Source organism: Pyrgilauda ruficollis, unplaced genomic scaffold (assembly GCF_017590135.1).
Source record: "Pyrgilauda ruficollis isolate IOZ18807 unplaced genomic scaffold, ASM1759013v1 scaffold21, whole genome shotgun sequence".
In the NCBI taxonomy this organism is placed as follows: domain Eukaryota; kingdom Metazoa; phylum Chordata; class Aves; order Passeriformes; family Passeridae; genus Pyrgilauda; species Pyrgilauda ruficollis.
In genome coordinates this window covers 1,638,419-1,656,019 of record NW_024520318.1, presented here as the reverse complement: position 1 = coordinate 1,656,019, position 17,601 = coordinate 1,638,419, and the positions used below count along the sequence as shown (strand labels likewise).

The following is a 17,601-nucleotide window of genomic DNA, read 5'->3' as shown; positions in this document are numbered from 1 at the left end:
ACTGAAAAATGTTTGATTTTACAGCAAGTCCACGGGATTTACAGCTCTGCTCTCCAAATTCCTAATGCCAGGGTAGTGAGGCATCCCTCTCCAAATTCCTAATGCCAGGGTAGTGAGGCATCCCTCTCCTAACTCCTAATGCCAGGGTAGTGAGGCATCCCTCTCCAAATTCCTAATGCCAGGGTAGTGAGGCCTCCCACACTTCATCACAGGAACACCACTCAGCTCCTCTGAAGTTCAACACTGGAGTTGTAACAGCCTTCTAACACTTACCAGCCTTCCATAGAGGCCAGGAATGTTCCCACATTTCTTCTGCTGGAGCAGAGCCTCGAGCACTTTTCCTCGGCTGCGACTCTGTGCTAAAGAACTTTTGGCTTCCTCTACTTTTCGGCGCAGGTTTCGCACGAGATCCTTGGCCCCGGATTCTTCCCTTCCCAGCTTCTCCAGAGCATTCTCTTTCTGGGGGTTCAAAGACATTGGCTCAGCCTCCCAAAATCTACTGGATTCAGGGAGCCTTCAATGCATGCCTTTGTTCTTTGGGGAATGATTGAGGAGCAGGAAATGAAATTTAAAGAATGATTTGGGAGGGACATTGAAGCTTGCCCAGTGCCACCCCTGCCATGGCAGGGACACCTCCCACTGTCCCAGGCTGCTCGAATTCCCAATGTCCAATCTGGCCTTGGGCACTGCCAGGGATCCAGGGGCAGCCACAGCTGCTCTGGGCACCTGTGCCAGGGCTTTAGCACCCTGAAGAAGGCTCAGGAATGCAGCCACATCTCAGTGTCAAATTAAATCTGTTCCCTTGCAGGGATATGTAGGATTTAAGTCAAGTCAATATTGGCTTAACAGAGTAAGTCTGAAATCCAGAACTTGCTCCACCAGCAAAGTATTAGAGAATAGCTTTTCAGTGATGTTTGAGAGGAGATGGGTCATGGTTTATGTCACCACAATTATTGCCAAAGAGAAGAGTGGGTCTTTGGTTTGTGTGTGACTCAAAATGAAAGTCAAGTCTCACCTCCTTGAGCTGCTGCTCAGCCTGGGGTAGTTTCCCAGCGATGTCTTTGATGGCAGCTTTCCTTTCCTTCAGGGTGGTGGAGGTGCTCCCCAGGGCCTCCTGGGCCTGGCTGAGCTGGGCCAGGGCAGAGTTGTACTTGCTCAGGTAGAGCTCCAGCTCTGACTGCGCGATCTCCATGTTGGAGCGGGTCTCGGTCACCTCCTTGCTGAACTCCATCAGCTCCTTCTCCTTGCCCTGCAGAAACACCAGGGACACTCAGCTGGGCACAGGGGAACAGGACATGGGATCTGCTTTTCCAGCCCTGGTAGCAGGAAACACTTCTGCTCTCTGGGAGAAGCAGCCTTTCTTCATTAATCAGCGTGAATGGCTGGGAATTTAACAAGGCTTTTCCTAATTATAAAGAATGCCAGGGAGTTATCACAGAGCATTTCCACACAAGCTTTGGATGGTTTTCTCAAAGGTGGAAGGAGCCCTACACATTGAGCTAAATTACAGCTCAAATCCATGGAGAATCCACGCTTTCCAGGACAGAAAACAGCCCTGCAAATTTACAGGATAAATTTCCAGCCTCCAGGTACTGAACAACACCACCAACAACCAAATGTTAAAGTAGTTGTTCATTAATTCACAGACTGTGTGGGAAAGGCTGGGAACAGATCATTCCAGAGTATCTTTATTTATTTAAGCAACACCATTGGCTTAAATGTTTTGGTGGCAGAAAATCAGAGTGTATTATTTATATTAAATCTATCAATGAGCTACTTGATGATGTTTGAGCACTCAAAAAGCAGCCAAGGATTAGCTGTGATTATTAATTTAAGATTAATTTCCCACCAAGGCTCCTCTGAACTACCACGAGGAACAGTGGAATTGTCAATAAATGGCATTTTACAAGTGCCTGGTGCTGGATTCCTTCAGAAGAGGGAAGTTACAGCAGGTGGGTAATTCCTGCCTGTCCAAACCTCTTTTTCCTTCTGGATTCCCTTGGTCTCCTCCTGCAGGCTGGCCAGGACCTGCCTGAGCTTGGCCTCCTCCTTGTCCTTGGCCTTTGCCAGCAGCTCCCTCTTGGCCGTGGCGTCCTCGATGGCCTTGGAGCTCGTGGAGGGGACTTTCTTCAGCTCCTCCACCTGCACAGGAAAGGACTTTGAGCCTCCTCTGCCACTGGATGGCAATTCCTGAATCCCTCCTGCATCCAAAGGCAGCCCAAGAGCTCTCAGTGACCAAGTGGATGACACAGCTCCATGAATTAACTCCACTCATGGAGTGATCACTGCAGTGAGTGATTAGCCAACAAAATCTTGGGCTGATTTAATGGCTTCAAAATCTAACTAAAACAACTCCAACCCTATTTTCCCACCTTCTTTGTGCCCTTCCCATTTTCTCCACCATTTACTGCACTTTTCCAAGCCAATCCAGCTGATCTAACCCCCTACCTTTTCCTTGTCCTTTTGAAGCTGCTTCTCCAGTTTTTTAGCCTTGCTCTTGGCATGTTTGAGTCTCTCCCTCACTTTCACATCCTGCAAATCAAACTGATTGAATTTTTCTTTATTTTCCTCTATGAACTTTGTAATTTTATTTGATTTCCTGGAGGAAAAAAAAGAAAAAAATATTTAATATAGTACAAAAACAAGGCTTATTAAGATTGCTTTAATAAGTAAACATGGAGAATTTAAGCTAATATTACCCAGGTTTTGTGATTAACAACATCCAATATTCACTATATTCCCAGTATTTTCCCTGGGACAATGATGTTCCATCAGAGAAAGATCAACTACCCAAGCAATATTAAACATCTTTTCAGAAATTTTCATTTTTTTTCCTTGACAGAATTAATAATTCCCATCTCTCCCCAGTATTCCCTGAGGATGAGCAAGTCAATATTGCAGCTGGATTGGAGATCAGCACCCAGGCAAAGCAATTTTAAGAAACACAATTTATGAATAAATGACTCATGAGGAAACCAGGGAAAAATTCCCAAATCCATGTCCCTAAGCATTGGGGTTGTAAATCTAAAAAGCATCTACTAATTCTGTTTTTGAACAGTCAATATAAAGAAACACTTTAAATCTATTAAAAATATCAGACATTTCCTAATTGCAATTCTGAATCTTACCCAGAACTAAATCAAACCTATGTGAATTTGTTTATTTTTTGTGCATTTAATTTATTTTATGCATTAATTTAAATGCTTCTTTGTGTATTTAGATGTACCAGAAGTGACTCTGGTCATCAGATAATTTCATTTTTTGGTGGGAAACATGTAAAACACAGTACTACACATCCCTGAAGTACTCACTTTTCAAGTTCTTTCAAAGCTTTATTCTTGGTTTTTGTTTCCTCTGCAAGTTTACTGCTTTTCTCATTAATACTTTTAGTTTCTTCATTAATTTTCTCCTTCTGCATTTCCAGGTCATTTATTCGTTTCTTTAGGTCATGGCTAGGAAAATAAAACAATACATCCTCATTTTTCTCCATTTTCACAATGAATCTCTAGTTCCAATTCTCAGTGTAACAATAGAATTATGTAAAATAATCAAAAAATAACAGTAATTTGGAGTTAGAAATGGAAAATATTTCTAATTAGAGATAATGAAGCAAAGTTTAACAGCAGCCCCACCACATTAAAGCCAACCCACACCCTGAGAACTACTTACATATAATATTGACACATCTGATTCTTTTCCTTAAATATTTGGTTTTCCAAGCAAAGGAACTCAATGGCTTTATTCTTGTCCTCTTCCAAGGCATCTTTTTCTTTTTCCACCAGTTTAACTCGATTTAACTGGAGAAAACAGAGGGGCAGAGCTGAGGCAGGGCCAGCACTACAGGAGGAAACCATGAGGAGAAAATTTCAAGCCCTTTGAAGGACATGAATCCTCTGGAAAAATGGTATCAGGAATTACTTCTGCAAGGCAATTTTATGGTGATTTCCTTTACCTCAGCCTTCTGACTGGCCATTTTTAATTTAATTCCTACAACTACAGGTGTTGTTTATTTTTAAAACAAGTCTGCTTCGGGATTTATCACAGACACATCAAGGAAAACTGATTTTATTTAGAAGTTAGTAATTTTAGCACTCAATACACCAATAAAATTCTACAAAAGCAGGATTTTTAGGGGCAGCAGTGAAGCCTTGTGCAGGCTGTCCTGGAGCAGAGGCTGGCCAGAGCTGCAGAATAAAGCAGGGATTGATTCAAAGGATCTCCTCCATGGATCCACCTTGGGCAGCACAAGAGCCCAGCCAGGGCTGCAGCCAAGATGAACCCAAATGGTCCCAAAATGCACGAGCGCTCCCGGGGTCTCTCCCTGGGATCAGCTCTGCTCCATGTGCACATTGCAGTTCAGTGTCCAATTCCAGCTCAGCCCCTGCACTCCCATCCTGCTTGTTTTTCTCTCTGCAGCCCACGGGGTTTGTGCTCTTGGGCTGAGATTTGGATCATTTGTCCTTGGTGCCCAGCTGGAGCAGGAATTGTTTTGTCTCCCTGCTCTGTGCAGAGCTCACCATCGCCTGATGTGAAGCTCAGAACTGCACACTAAAGCAGCACAGAATCTGAAAAACCTAAAAGCTGAGGCATCAGCAGTAATTCCATGTATTTTGAACTCTCCATAGGACTATGTGCAGAAATGCTGGGATTTGTTTGGGAGGTCCCAGGAGTTCACAGAATGACCAGGTTGGAAGAGAACTTAAAGATCATCGAGTCCAGCCCAGCCCCAACACCTCAACTCAACCCTGGCCCCCAGTGCCACATCCAGGCTTTGTTAAACACACCCAGGGATGGTGACTGCACCACCTCCCCGGCAGCAATTCCATAACTTTATCACTCTTTCTGTGAAAAACTTTTTCCTGATATCCAACCTGTATTTATCGCCCTTGGCGCAGCTTGAGGCTGTCTCTGTGTCAGTGCCTGGAGGCAGAGCCCAGCCCAGCTGAGCACAGGCACCTTTCAGGAGCTGTGCAGAGCGGTGGCTGCCCCCAGGCTGTGTGCTGCAGCCCCAGCAGCCCTCTCACCTTCTCCCCGCGGCGCTCGTTGAGCAGCTCCACCCTGCGGCACAGGCTGTGGATGGGCTCCTTGAGCCGCGCCGAGCCGATCAGATCCTCCAGGTACTCCAGCATCCCCTCGTCGTGCTCCGTCTGCCCCTTGGGCTTCATCATGGCAATCTGCTCCACCTCCCCCTTGGGAAACAAAAGTTGGGTGCATCTTTTCTTAGGGTTTGGGTTTTGTTGGCTTTTTTTTTTTTTTTTCTGGGATAGGGAAAGTATTCTGAAAAAAAAATCTATGGAATGAGGATGAGATGTTATTAAAAAAACATAAAATAAGGCGCCAACTAAAATGATTCAAACTGGAATGTCACAGAATCATTAAGGTTGGAAAAGATCTCCAAGATCAAGTCCAGTCTTCACATTTATCTGGGAAAACAAGGATCAGGATGAAGAAAAATCTCCTCTCCAAGGTGAAGTGGAGCCACCCTTCGGGTTTGACTGTTCCTTCATTCTCTAAAGATTCAAAATGTGTTTCCCCAACCTAAAAAAAGAAGAAGAGAATAAAGCAGGCACTTGGCAAGAGAGTTTAATCAGGACTGAAGTCCCTGAAGGGTCTCTTTAGAAACAGAAGATCCACAAAATCGTGGCTGATGGATGAACTGGAATTGGAATTAACTTAATTGAGGCTTCCTTGGTGGAGAAAGGAAAGGATTCTTTAGGTAAGAGAGTTCCTTTGTGTAATTTCCTTTATGTACTGCATTAATTTTAACTGATTTAGGCGGTATTAAAAATAATTTCAATTTTCAGAAATGATATTTAGAAAGGATTAAACAGAGCCAGTGACAAGGACAGTTTGTGTTACTGACAAGACAAAAAACCCCAGCCCAACTCTTATTTTCATTTCTTGCACATCTCAAAAAACAAAACAAACCAATCAATTTGTGAATAACTGTTGCTGGAGTCTATAAAACTCCAATTATCCATTTGCTGCCTTACCACAAAAGTGGGGGTTCTCACCCCAAAACTGCCCGTCAGCTCTGGGGAAGGAAACTGTGCAACCTCCCCGATGATTGTGGGGTTGTCAGAAGACTTTCTCCTTCTTGCATTGAACATTTCCTCTGTTTACATCCACGAGGAAACAAAGACTGAACTCAGTGCTGATCAGGACTGAGGGGTTTCTACACTGGCTTCACAGCCCCTGTATTCAGTGTTGGAAATCACAAACCCACCTTGGATTTAACAGGGAAAAATGGCAATTATGGACAAGCAAGGAATGAATAAAATTTTTATTATTTGGTTAAATAGAATTAACCACCTCTAAGAAAGATGATGGTGCAGTTGTAGGGTTTCTCTGTAACTCACTAATGTGAGTTCTTGAATTATGTTCTTATTGAGGACAAAAATAAGTATATTTATAAATTATTAATTAAATAATAAGAGTATTAAGTATTATTTAATATTTATACTATTATGTTAATATATTAAAAAATCTGTTTAGTTCAACCCAGATTTAAGAAACAAAAAGGCTTCCAGAAAAGAAATTAAAAGTTCCTTTAATTGATAAAGGAGAGTGAAAAACTTGTACCTGCTCTTCTTGACAATGATTAACAGAGCAAACAGATTTTACAGCTGCTAAAACTCCATTGCAGCGTTTCCTAATTAATTAGCAGTGCTCATTACTTGATGCCTTATTTGAATGGTGAATTTCAAAGCCCCAACCCTCCTTGCCGAGGTTGTGAAAGTGAAAGCAAGGCGGGGCAGGCAGACATTTGTTGAGCACTGAGAGAAGGAGCTCGGGAGCTCCTCAGAGCTGGCACCCCCAGCTTTGCCAAGGCTCCAGCAGAACCCCTGGAATTGTGCAAATTGTGCAATTCCTTCCCTCAGTTGTCCTCCTGAGACTCAGGAATTCAGGACAGGGAGCAATGTGTAAAAAAACAAAGGAAATGCAGGCACTGCTCAGACAGTCAAAATGGATTCAACACCCAGCCATGGGCAATGCCAACAAGGAACCAAACGTCCACACGAGGGGAGAAGTTCCTGAGAAGAAAACCAGCCTTGGATCTGTGCTGGAGAACTCCAGGGTGCCAGAACTGAGACCTTCCAGTGCCTGAAGGAGCTGCAGGGAAGATGGAGAGACTGTTTCCAAGGGCTGGAGGGATAGGACACAGGGAATGGCTTCCCACTGCCACAGGGCAGGGTGGATGGGATATTGGGAACTAGGAATTGTTCCTGGCAGGGTGGGCAAGCCTTGGCACAGGTGCCCAGATCCCTGGCAGTGCCCAAGGTCAGGCTGGACAGGGCTTGGAGCAGCCTGGGACAGTGGAAGGTGTCCCTGCCATGGCAGGGGTGGGGCTGGATGGGATTGAAGGTCCCTTCCCACCCAAACCATGCCAGGATTCCACGTTTCCATACCCACCAAGCCATTTGGGAAGGTTCTACACTCGATGCAAGAGTTCTGAATGGAATTACAAACCCAATCCAGCTTCTGCAGCGTGTGGAGCCTTCCACATCCATGTGGATCCACGTGGCCAACTGCAGCTCTGCACCATGCACACACATCCCAGCAGCAGTTCAGCTCCCACAGAATTCCCCAGGGAACAGCCACTGGGAATCCCACAGCATCACCTCAGCTGGGGAAACATTTCCAAGCAATCAGCTGAGCCCTGGGGCAAATCAGGACAAACCTGCTTGGAGACCAGGCTGTAAAGTAAGGGAAGAGCCCTTCTCAGCTGGAGTGGCTGCTCTGGTGAAAAGGATGAGGAATAAATTCCTGCAATTTGGAACCTGTGTTTCTTTGCACAGCTAAATAATTCACAGCTGTGATATTTATGATACTTCCTCAATTTAAGAATTTAATTTTGTATTGTACCTAAGTAAAGAGGAGAAGTTTAAAACAAGTTTCAGGACTGGCAACAACAGCAGCACGTTCCAGCACTGGTTTAAAATTCTGAGTCTGCCCACAACCAGTTTTCCCTAAAAGCAGGAAAACAGCTGATCCTCTCAGCACAGCTCTAACCTGAGTTTATCCAATATTTTCTGGCACATATGGATTAGAATTTTTAACAAGCTTTTCTAACCACCTGATAAAGGGAAGGTTTGACCTACTCATGAGGCTTTTCCTGCAAACGTGGTCTAGAAACAAGGTCCTACAGAGGTAACTCCCATTTGCTGCACTGTGTTCCAGAACATTCCCTGCGGGACTGGCTCCTGTTCCCCAAAGCTGTGGAGTGTGAATGGCACAAAGTGCTGATCCCAGCAGGGACCCCAGCCCCCAGGGGTGTGACTGGGATCGTGGGGCACTGGGACAGTGCTGAAGGGGAACAAAGCAATTTTGGGATCCAGCCACCATATCCCATCCTAAAATTCTGCTGTGGAAGAGACAGGGATGGCAAAAAGCCTCTGGCATTGAAAAATTACTGACAGCAAGCTGAGAACTCTTCATGAAGAGCAAACACCACATTTTGGGTTGGAAGGGGCCCTAAGGGACACTTAGGGTGCCTTGGACACCTTCGGCTGAAGGGGAACAAAGCAATTTTGGGATCCAGCCACCATATCCCATCCTAAAATTCTGCTGTGGAAGAGACAGGGATGGCAAAAAGCCTCTGGCATTGAAAAATTACTGACAGCAAGCTGAGAACTCTTCATGAAGAGCAAATACCACATTTTGGGTTGGAAGGGACACCTTCAGGGATCCAGGGACAGCCCCAGCTCCTCTGGGAATCCCACCCAGCTCCTCCCCACCCTCCCAGGTAGGAATTCCATCCCCTGGGCAGGATGAGCTGTTTCTGCAGAACCTAGGAAGATGTTTGTTTTTCTTGATTATTGTCTCTTCTTTTCATCCCTGAGAATTTGGGATAAAGCTTTGGGAAGGCAGCAGCTCGAACAGCCTGAGTTGTGTCTAAATGTCACTGCAGCATTGCCAGAGCTCTCTGTCAATGTCCCACGGAATAATTACGGCACCAAGGAGGCAAAAACAGCTTCCAGGGTTTTGGATTCTCAATTTCTACTGTCTTAAGCTCAGCTTTAAAAAGCTGAGAACCTTGGGATAGCTTGGAATTCAGTAGGTGGGAATGCACCGTGCCCTGGGCAGGAGCTCAGGCAGTTTGGGTGGTTTTTGAGGGGAATTTTGTGGTGCACTTGTGCTGGTTTAGGTTTTGTTTTTTTAGGGGACCTCTCTACCACTAATCAGAGGTGGAGAAATGTGACATCTGACTGAAGTGAAAAGCACAGTTGTGCTCAGAAGAAACGGCTTTAGAGAAAATATTTCCTGGAAAATGCAACACTATGGATCAGGAAAACTGTCCCTGATTGGGGACAGGTCAAAATATATAAATTTGTTTCAAAATCCCATTAAATCACCAGAAAATTTAATGTGTGAACCTTGTGACTATGATACTTGGTATTTTTAGGAATATTTAGTATTTTTAAGACAATTTTTTTAAAATTCAGAACAAGATTAAGGGATATTTGGGGTGAAATAGTACTATAAATGCATTGGTAATTAAAATTTAATGTAAGCAGTGTAAAAACCACCTTGACTTGCACTTTTGTGGAGGATTAGAGCAGCCAGAGCTAAAATCTGCTGTTTGTCTAAATGTAAAAACTCATCTTAATTCAAATGACACCCCAATTTCAATCATTTTCTGAACTTTTTACCAGTGACCCAGCACAGGACAAACCTCTCTCAATAAAAGTCAAGTTCTATTTGACTTCTTTTCCAGAGCACAGCAATGTTTCACTTCTCTCAAACACCGAAGAAAGTGGAGATGAAGAGATTTTGCAAGAACTTCTCCAGGAGCTGAAAACTCCTCAGCATCACAAGGAGCAAAGCCAGAGTGACACTGGATTTGTTCAAAGGAAAAATCCCATTAAAACTTCTGCAATGTTTGTTATAAAGCTGTTTTTCTAGAGATGTAAAAGAAAATCCAAGCCTAGTTCCTGCTTTTCCTTTAGTTCTTTACCCCACTGTTACTGCTCCTGAGTTCAGCTTTTGGCTCTTTCAGCTCCAGTTCCACCTGCCTGACACAACCTGGAACTGCAGCAAAAGCCAAGGTGAGGAACATTTATTTAGAGGAAAAGAAGCCTGGAATTTTGTTTTCTCACTACATTTTTATTTCCTGGCTGTTTTGTGCCATCAATTTCTTGATAACATAGCACCAAAGTGCATTTTTCTTTTCAGAAAGCCTTTAGTCAGCAAAATGAGACAAGCATCTCCCTTTCTCTGTCTGCAGCTTCCACTGATTTCACCCTCTGTCCCAGATTTCAATTTTTAATTTTTCTTTTACGTGCTCACACTTGGCTTTGGGTTTTTTCCCCCCACTTTACCACAATGGTAGCTCTCATTTTTAAGCAGGAGTACAATAAAGAATGGCAAAAATCCATCCTAAATTTCTGTCTTTTATTTATTTATTTTATCTCATCTCACAAAGCTTTGCCCATGAATTGCAATTCTGCATCCATGGATTTTGGAATATGTATGGAGAGAGCAAATATTCCCATAATCTCATTATTGTCCTGCTGTAACAGAGCTCTGGGAAGCTACAACAGATTGTTTTGACATTTTTTTCCTGTGATTCTGTGTTATTGTTGCTATTATTTAATGCTTGTGGTCCTATCTCATTTCTACATTTGAATTTTACCACATGGTGAATATACAGGAGAGGAAAAAAGCACCAAAACATTTTCCTTTCCAGGAAAACTCAATGGGAAATAAAGTCAAATACAAAATAAATGTACTTATAAAAATCTGCAATGTCACCACTGGCCAGAGATGAAGAAAATATCAGACTGAGCCTTTATACAACATTCAGTTGTGTGCACAAAACTACAATTCTGCATTCTGGAAATAAGTTTACAAGTTTTAAGGGCATTGCTGTGTTTAATACCAGAGAACATGTTGAGTGCAAATCCAGAGTCACTTTGGAATTTAAATCAGGAATTGGCAAACCCAACCTGCAGTGTTTGATTTGCTACTGGGCTGTTCTACAGAAAATATTCAATTATCACTTATTTTCTCCTCCCATTTTCCATGTTTTTCTGCAGAATTTCCTACAGGAACAATCCTCTCTTTACCCCCCATGCTGGCAGCACAGATTTTTTAGAATCCCATTTATAAGCTCAGTTCCAGTGTCCTATCAGGAGCACAGTCCTCAACAACTGGGAATTTCTGGTTGATCTCAAAGGAGAAGAAAATCTCTCCCTCATTTCCTCCCCACTCCCCTGGAAGTGACTCCCACATTGTTTCCACACAGGAGCAGGTGAAAAACCTGACAGAATTTCCTTCCTGGCAACCTCATCTTGCCACAGGATAAAACTGAGCTCCAAAATACAAAATATACCAAATAAAACAGTTAGAAAATACACCAAATAAAATCCCTGCAGTTATTTAGATATAAGATGACAGACAAATATTTTAATTAAGTTTATCAAATATATTAAAGTGAAAATCACTGTAATTAGGACAAAATTGACTTAAAACAGTTCTAATTTGTTTGTAAGATTCTGAAATAAATTTAAATCAATTTAGAAGTTCGTTACCATGAAAGCAGAATGAATTCTGCAATACTGATGTGCAGAGGGGCTGCTGGGGGTTACCTGGGCAGCTCCACTTGGCTTTTCCACCCTTTTTGGTGAGTCTGCTTCTCACCTTGCCCATCAGAGCAGCCACAGATCCCAAACATTCCCCCTGCACTTCCAACCCTGCCATTCCCCAGGGCTCCCATTTCTCTCATCATTCCTTAGAGAAAAGCACTGAAGGCTGAAATGTTGGAACCTTTCAGAGCAGTCACTGCAGAGAGCAGCACAAACACTCTGGGTTTGTCAGCCTGGCCACAGCAGGCTTCCAAGGCTTTCAGTCAAAGCTAAATTATTTTATTTGCTGTTCTTTACACCTCTGCAAGCTCCTGCAAGGTGTGCAAGACAGAAAAGCAGCAGTAAGGTGCCAGATTTTCCCCCAAACTCTCTTTTTTTTTTTTTTAAGTGATAAAATGCACTTTTTCCTGCTGCAGTTTCAGGCTGTGGCAAGCTCATTAAAAATGCAACATATCTGTGATGATTTTAAATAATAATTATTATAATAATGCAAAATAGTTGTCTATTCCTGAAGTACTAAAAGCACAGGGAAATTTAATAAAAACATGCACTATGGAGTGTTGGAGTTAAGGATCCCAGAAGTGACAAACTCCTCCTGTTCTGTGCTGGCAACATCCCATTGGAACCAGAAGAATTCTGAAACCAGATTTATTTCAATTTGCAAGTTCAGGCACAGAATTTGTAATTTTTCTAGAACTACTCAATTACTCTCACATTTTCTGTTTTCCCACAGGTGTTTTTTTTTTTTTTTTTTTTTGTGATGTTATTCACAGAAGTCAGCAGCAGTTGGATTTGAATATTTTCAGTCTGGCATCAGCAGAAACATCTATATCAAAACTCAGCTTTCAAATTTTACCCTAAAAAGCACCAAAATCAGCAGAAAAACACTGCAAAATAGGGGGTGAACGGGGGAAAAGGAAGCCAAAAAACCTGAAGCAGTCTTCTAAAAAGCAAATATTTTCCATTGAGTAATGGCAATTATGTGAGCAAGATAAAAATCAAAGCTCTAAAGGTGTTGGTACTACATGTAGGACATGTTCTCCTGTAAGATTTGCTTTAGTACTGACAGCAAATGTTCTGTCACACACCCAAACCAGCATTTGATAATCCTTCATTAATATTTTTCCCCAAAATCCAGAGTACAAATGAAATATTTTAATTACATCCTGTTGATATAGTCAAAAATCAGAGATTTAGAACTTATTTTATTTGAGAAATACTTGGTTCAACTTAGTTTAATTAAACTCTTAGTTTTGCTGCTAAAAAAAAAAAAGCCAAATAAACTTGTTACTTATCCCTTCAATTTTAAATAATTTGAAAAACATTAGGGGGGAAAATGCAATCCTTGTGATAACAATCCACAGCCTTAGATGGTTTTATTTCCTTCTAACTATAAATTTTAGGATTTGGGGGTTGAAGTTCTGCTGTCATTCTGTGGAAAATATTGCTACATTTCTCAAGTGGAAATACTGAATTTTGGACTGTCAGATCAGTGGATTTCACTTTAAAAAGGCAAAGAGAAAGGCTCTGCCCTGTCAGAAAAGCTAAAAAAGGCAGAAAATCTCAGTGCAGTTTCTGAGACAAAGCCTGGTGTGATGAAATATGAAAATTATGGTGGGAAAGCTCTGGTTTATGGTTTATGTTTGCTCTACTTCCCCTTGTTTCCCTTTGTAGGGTGGAAAGCCTGAAATTCCAGCTTTTAGGAAAAAAGGGATGCTCCCCTCATTAAAACAATTTGTGGGAGAAGAAAACAAATCCCATTTGGGGGGAAAAATATCAAATAAATGAATTTATCAATATTCTCTTCCAAATGTTCCCCTCCCCTGCTCCCAGTGTTCTCTAACTGAGCTTTGGGATCTGTGGCCCAGCATTCCCACCCTGCTTCATCTTTCACTTTACATTTCTCCCTTCTGGAAATTTTGGCAAAATGATATTGCAGAACAACTGTATTTAAAAAAAAAAATAAAATAAATTTTAAAAAAAGGATGTATTTACTCCAAGTTGTTTTCTTGGAGGTGCTTCTTGCTCCATCCTGAGGCAGAAAATACAGGAATAAAGTGTTGGAGGAAATAATTAATTGGCATGGAGACTTGCAAACAGAGATATCCTCTTTTTGTGGGTGTAGCTGTAAAAAAGGACTGCACAGAAAGCCTGGAGGAAGTGAAGCAAGCACAGCCACCCAGCTACAAGTTCTTTAAATATTTTGGTTTTTTAGAGGGGAACTGGAAGGTCCTTTGACAGAACCAGGCCTAAAATAAACTCTATTAAACATTTCAGACCTTGGGAAGCTCCCACTGATCACTGATTTCTAGGCCAGAGTAGATTTGGGACTTATTAGTAATTACAGGTAATGGCAGAAATAGTTATTTAATAGAATTAATATTTAAATACTTGTAGCTTAATTTACATTTTAATTGGCTGGCACATAGCAAAATTCTCATGATTTAAAAACTAGGAAAAAAAAAAAAATGAACGTTGTTCCCTTCAGCCTGACTTTAAAACAGCAAACAGATGCAAGCAAGCCTCAGAATCTGAAGGTCAAACATGAATATAAATGATATTATATTGACAAATTGTGATTAATTTTACAGTATGGGCTGTGAACTGTAATTGGTTATAAACGTTGGTTAAAACTTTCTGGAGCTGGTAAACAAGTGTAAACAACAAACACAATTCAGGGATTTTTCTTGCACTTATTTTATGCACAATTCATTTTCCCACTCATTTCCCAGTAAAACCGTATCTCTGTGAGAGCAGCAGACAACAGCAGATGAAACAATTAAACAATTCAGATTTCAATTAATACTGATGGAGTTCAGAGATAAAAGCACCCCCAGCAGCTGAGTCTCTGCCACGCTGAAGCAGCACAATAATATTGGGGTTGAAGGTTTCTTTGACACTCCAATATTTACGTGCTGCTAGGGCGGAACGAGCACGAGTCCTGCAGGCAGGAACACAAAATTCCCTCCTGGAAAAAGGGACAGAGGATCCCCCAGTGCTTCTGAGCCTTCAATTCCTACAGCAGCAAATAATGATTTGCACCCTGAGCAGAGCATGCAAACCATGATGTGCTGCTACAGCACTTCAAGGCCTCCAAGGAAACTTTTCAAACCTGCATTTTTTAGAGTTTTAACTGGAAATACAACTTTCAAATGGAGGTTATTCACACACCAACCTGTAAAATTAAGAACCTGTTATGATCCAGGTCAATGCCATGGCTTCGGAGAAGCATCCCAACATCTCTGAATGTCTTTTTCTTGCCATTGATGTAGTAGGTGGAGGAATTGTCTCTATAGGCAGCTCTAGAGACACAGAATTTGCTGTCAGGAATGACTTCGTAATCATCTCCTTCCTGCTTTGGGGAAACACAAAGCCAGAGAAACAATTACTGTAGATGGGAATTTACCTCCTATTTCACAATTAACCAGATAAGTTTCATCATGAGATGTTTTTATCATGGACTCTGAGTTGTAGAAGTGGGAGCTGTCTTAAAATTGCATCTCTCAAAAAAAGAGAGAAAAACAACAACAAAAAAATCCTTTGAGAAGTGGACAAAAAAAATCCCCTGAATTGTCTTTCCCCTGTAACTGACAGGAACTCCCTTGCATGGCCCAGGCTGCAGTGGCTGTGCTGTCCCAGCCTGGAGTGCCTCTGGGGACTGCAGAGCTCCCTGCACTCACAGCTCCTCCAGAGCTGCTCTCAGCTCCACAGAGAAACTGCACAAGATAAAAAAGCCAAACATTAAAGATGTGACAAATGTGACATCAGCAGCTTCAAAAGAGAGCTTCCATTTACCTCCAGAGCAGCAGCCAAAATAAAGCTGGTGCCAGGCTTCAAGAAGTTAAAACTCACCCAGATTAACCCCCAAGAGCTCTCAAATTACTCTCTGGTTTTAAATCAAACTCAGCTTCTGGATGTTCACACAAAGTCAAAAAAAATTTTTTTTAAATTTAAATAGATGAATTTTTTAATCTGGTTATTATAAACACAAAAAGAAAAAAAATCAAGTGCCTTTTCAAACAGTTCCTAAAAAAGGCTGTAAATGCTGCCACTTTATTAACACCATTTTTGGAATTTCAATGTACACTTCCCACTTTTTTGGTTGACCCTAAATTTAAAAGTTTGGATGTGTGCACAAAAAAGAAATTTAAATTAGGAGAAATAAATTCTTTGTACCACAACTGCAATAAATCAACAAAAAAAGTGCTAAGGTTTTTATCAATACACAAAGCAGAAAGCAAAAGAAATATTTTTAAAATTGCCAACACTTTCTATTTCATTCAAACAAAATATCAGCTTCAAAAAATTTTAGTGGTAAAATGTGGGGTCCAGAATTTTTGCTGAAAAGTCTGTTAAAATTACAGGCATGATTACAGTACATAAGGTGTAAATAAGTTTCAGATTGATTATATATTTTTCTAAATTTAGATAACCTAAAATAATTTCTAATTGGTTTCAAAAGTTTCTTAAATAGCTTTTATTTCTTAATACATATATTTGTGTTATACATTTAAGAATATCTAATATGTCCAAATATAGACTTGTAAATTTCCATTAATTCTTTTAATTGCAGAAATAAATTTATTTACTTGAGGTAAACAAGATTACTAATTAAAACGAGTTCTTCTTAAAATGATGATTAAAAATTTCTAAATTGTTTTCAAAAATAAATCCACCACATATTAGTCCTGCAGCAAATTAAAGAATCCCTCCTAAGATTTTAAGAGCTGCACTACTCAACAGAGGATTTTTAAAGTTAATTAACACTGATGGTTTATATCCCAAAGGTAAACTAATCATGCTATGAAGCTTTCCCCAGCTCCAACGAAAATAAGCAAATATTAAAAGTTTTTCAGCTCCTTAAGGGAAAAAACCTGGGATCATACCTACCTTGTCAATGATCTTTTGGAAGTGAACTTCCACAGAACAGCTCGGGATGTCCTTGTGCTCATCAGAATTATGGATCAGCACCGAGAGCTTTTTGGATCGGATTTTTTGGGCTCGATAGCCAAACACAAAAAGCAGGGAGTCAATGATATTGGATTTGCCACTGCCGTTTGGCCCGATAATACATGAGAAACGCTGCACAGAGAAGGGGAAAAAGTGATCTTCAAAGGGAAAGAAACCCTGCCCAGCGTCCATCACCCATTTCAAGCACAATTATTCCTCGTGCGTGCAAGTGTCTGAGAGCTGAGCTTTTGCTGCCAAGGTAGAAGTGAATAAAAGCCCCACAGCTCAGCTCAGCTTTCCCAGCTGCACTGCTTAACCCAAGCCCTGCACTTCGCAGGCTTCACAAGCAAAGTTTCATGCTCAGCCACGTAAGTCTCTTGTGGGCACAAAAAAATATTCTCTTTCTTCAAACACAGCCCTAAAAGTTCTCCAGCAAACGAAATCAAGAGAAAAGAGAGTTTTTCTAAGCTGTGCTGACAAATTAAAATTGCACAGCATTGGAAAGTTGCACTTAACTGTTTTCTCTACTTAATTTAGAATATTACTGTCAAAATATTTCTAAACCTTAAATATTTTTTCAGTTATTTTGAGGTCAGCTTAGATGAAGAAAATGCAGGAAGGAATAATACCACCCAGTGAAGTCTTACCTTGAGTTCAAAACTACTTAAAGGAAAAAGAAAGATACCTTGTGAAAAGGTCCCAGAGTTTGCTCCCCCGCATAGGATTTGAAGTTCTGGTTTACAATGTGAGTGATCATGAGGCGAGGAGCACCAGGTTCACTGGTCATTGCTGGAGGTGGGGGAGGAGGGATGCTACCCAAAATCTCTTCTAAACTTCGATTATCCACCACCTCATCTGAGGCTGCTAAAACCCATCCAAACAAACAGAAAGATTAAAAAAAAAATTTAAAAAAAAAAAAAACAACAAAAAAACAACCCAATTCTAAGCTCTCAGTTATTTAACACCTTTTAAAATGTTGAACCGAAAAAGCAAACATCATTTCTGTCTGAACCAAACTATATTTTGGCCTGCAGTTATTAATATGAGCCGAGTGGAATTAAAA

General features: G+C 41.1%; 1 protein-coding gene across 1 annotated transcript in view; it reads right to left on the bottom strand.

Annotated features, from left to right (window-relative positions):
* SMC4 (structural maintenance of chromosomes 4) overlaps positions 1-17,601 on the bottom strand; it is a 29,649-nt gene that overhangs the window by 10,131 nt on the left and 1,917 nt on the right. Inside the window, exons 3-12 of the mRNA XM_041467719.1 lie at positions 17,224-17,402; positions 16,479-16,670; positions 14,764-14,940; positions 5,025-5,189; positions 3,670-3,797; positions 3,312-3,452; positions 2,449-2,599; positions 1,978-2,142; positions 1,016-1,249; positions 274-459 (exon numbers count right to left, since the gene is read on the bottom strand). Of these exons, the coding sequence (XP_041323653.1) occupies positions 274-459; positions 1,016-1,249; positions 1,978-2,142; positions 2,449-2,599; positions 3,312-3,452; positions 3,670-3,797; positions 5,025-5,189; positions 14,764-14,940; positions 16,479-16,670; positions 17,224-17,402 (1,718 nt within the window). The remainder of the gene's footprint in view (positions 1-273; positions 460-1,015; positions 1,250-1,977; positions 2,143-2,448; positions 2,600-3,311; positions 3,453-3,669; positions 3,798-5,024; positions 5,190-14,763; positions 14,941-16,478; positions 16,671-17,223; positions 17,403-17,601) is intronic.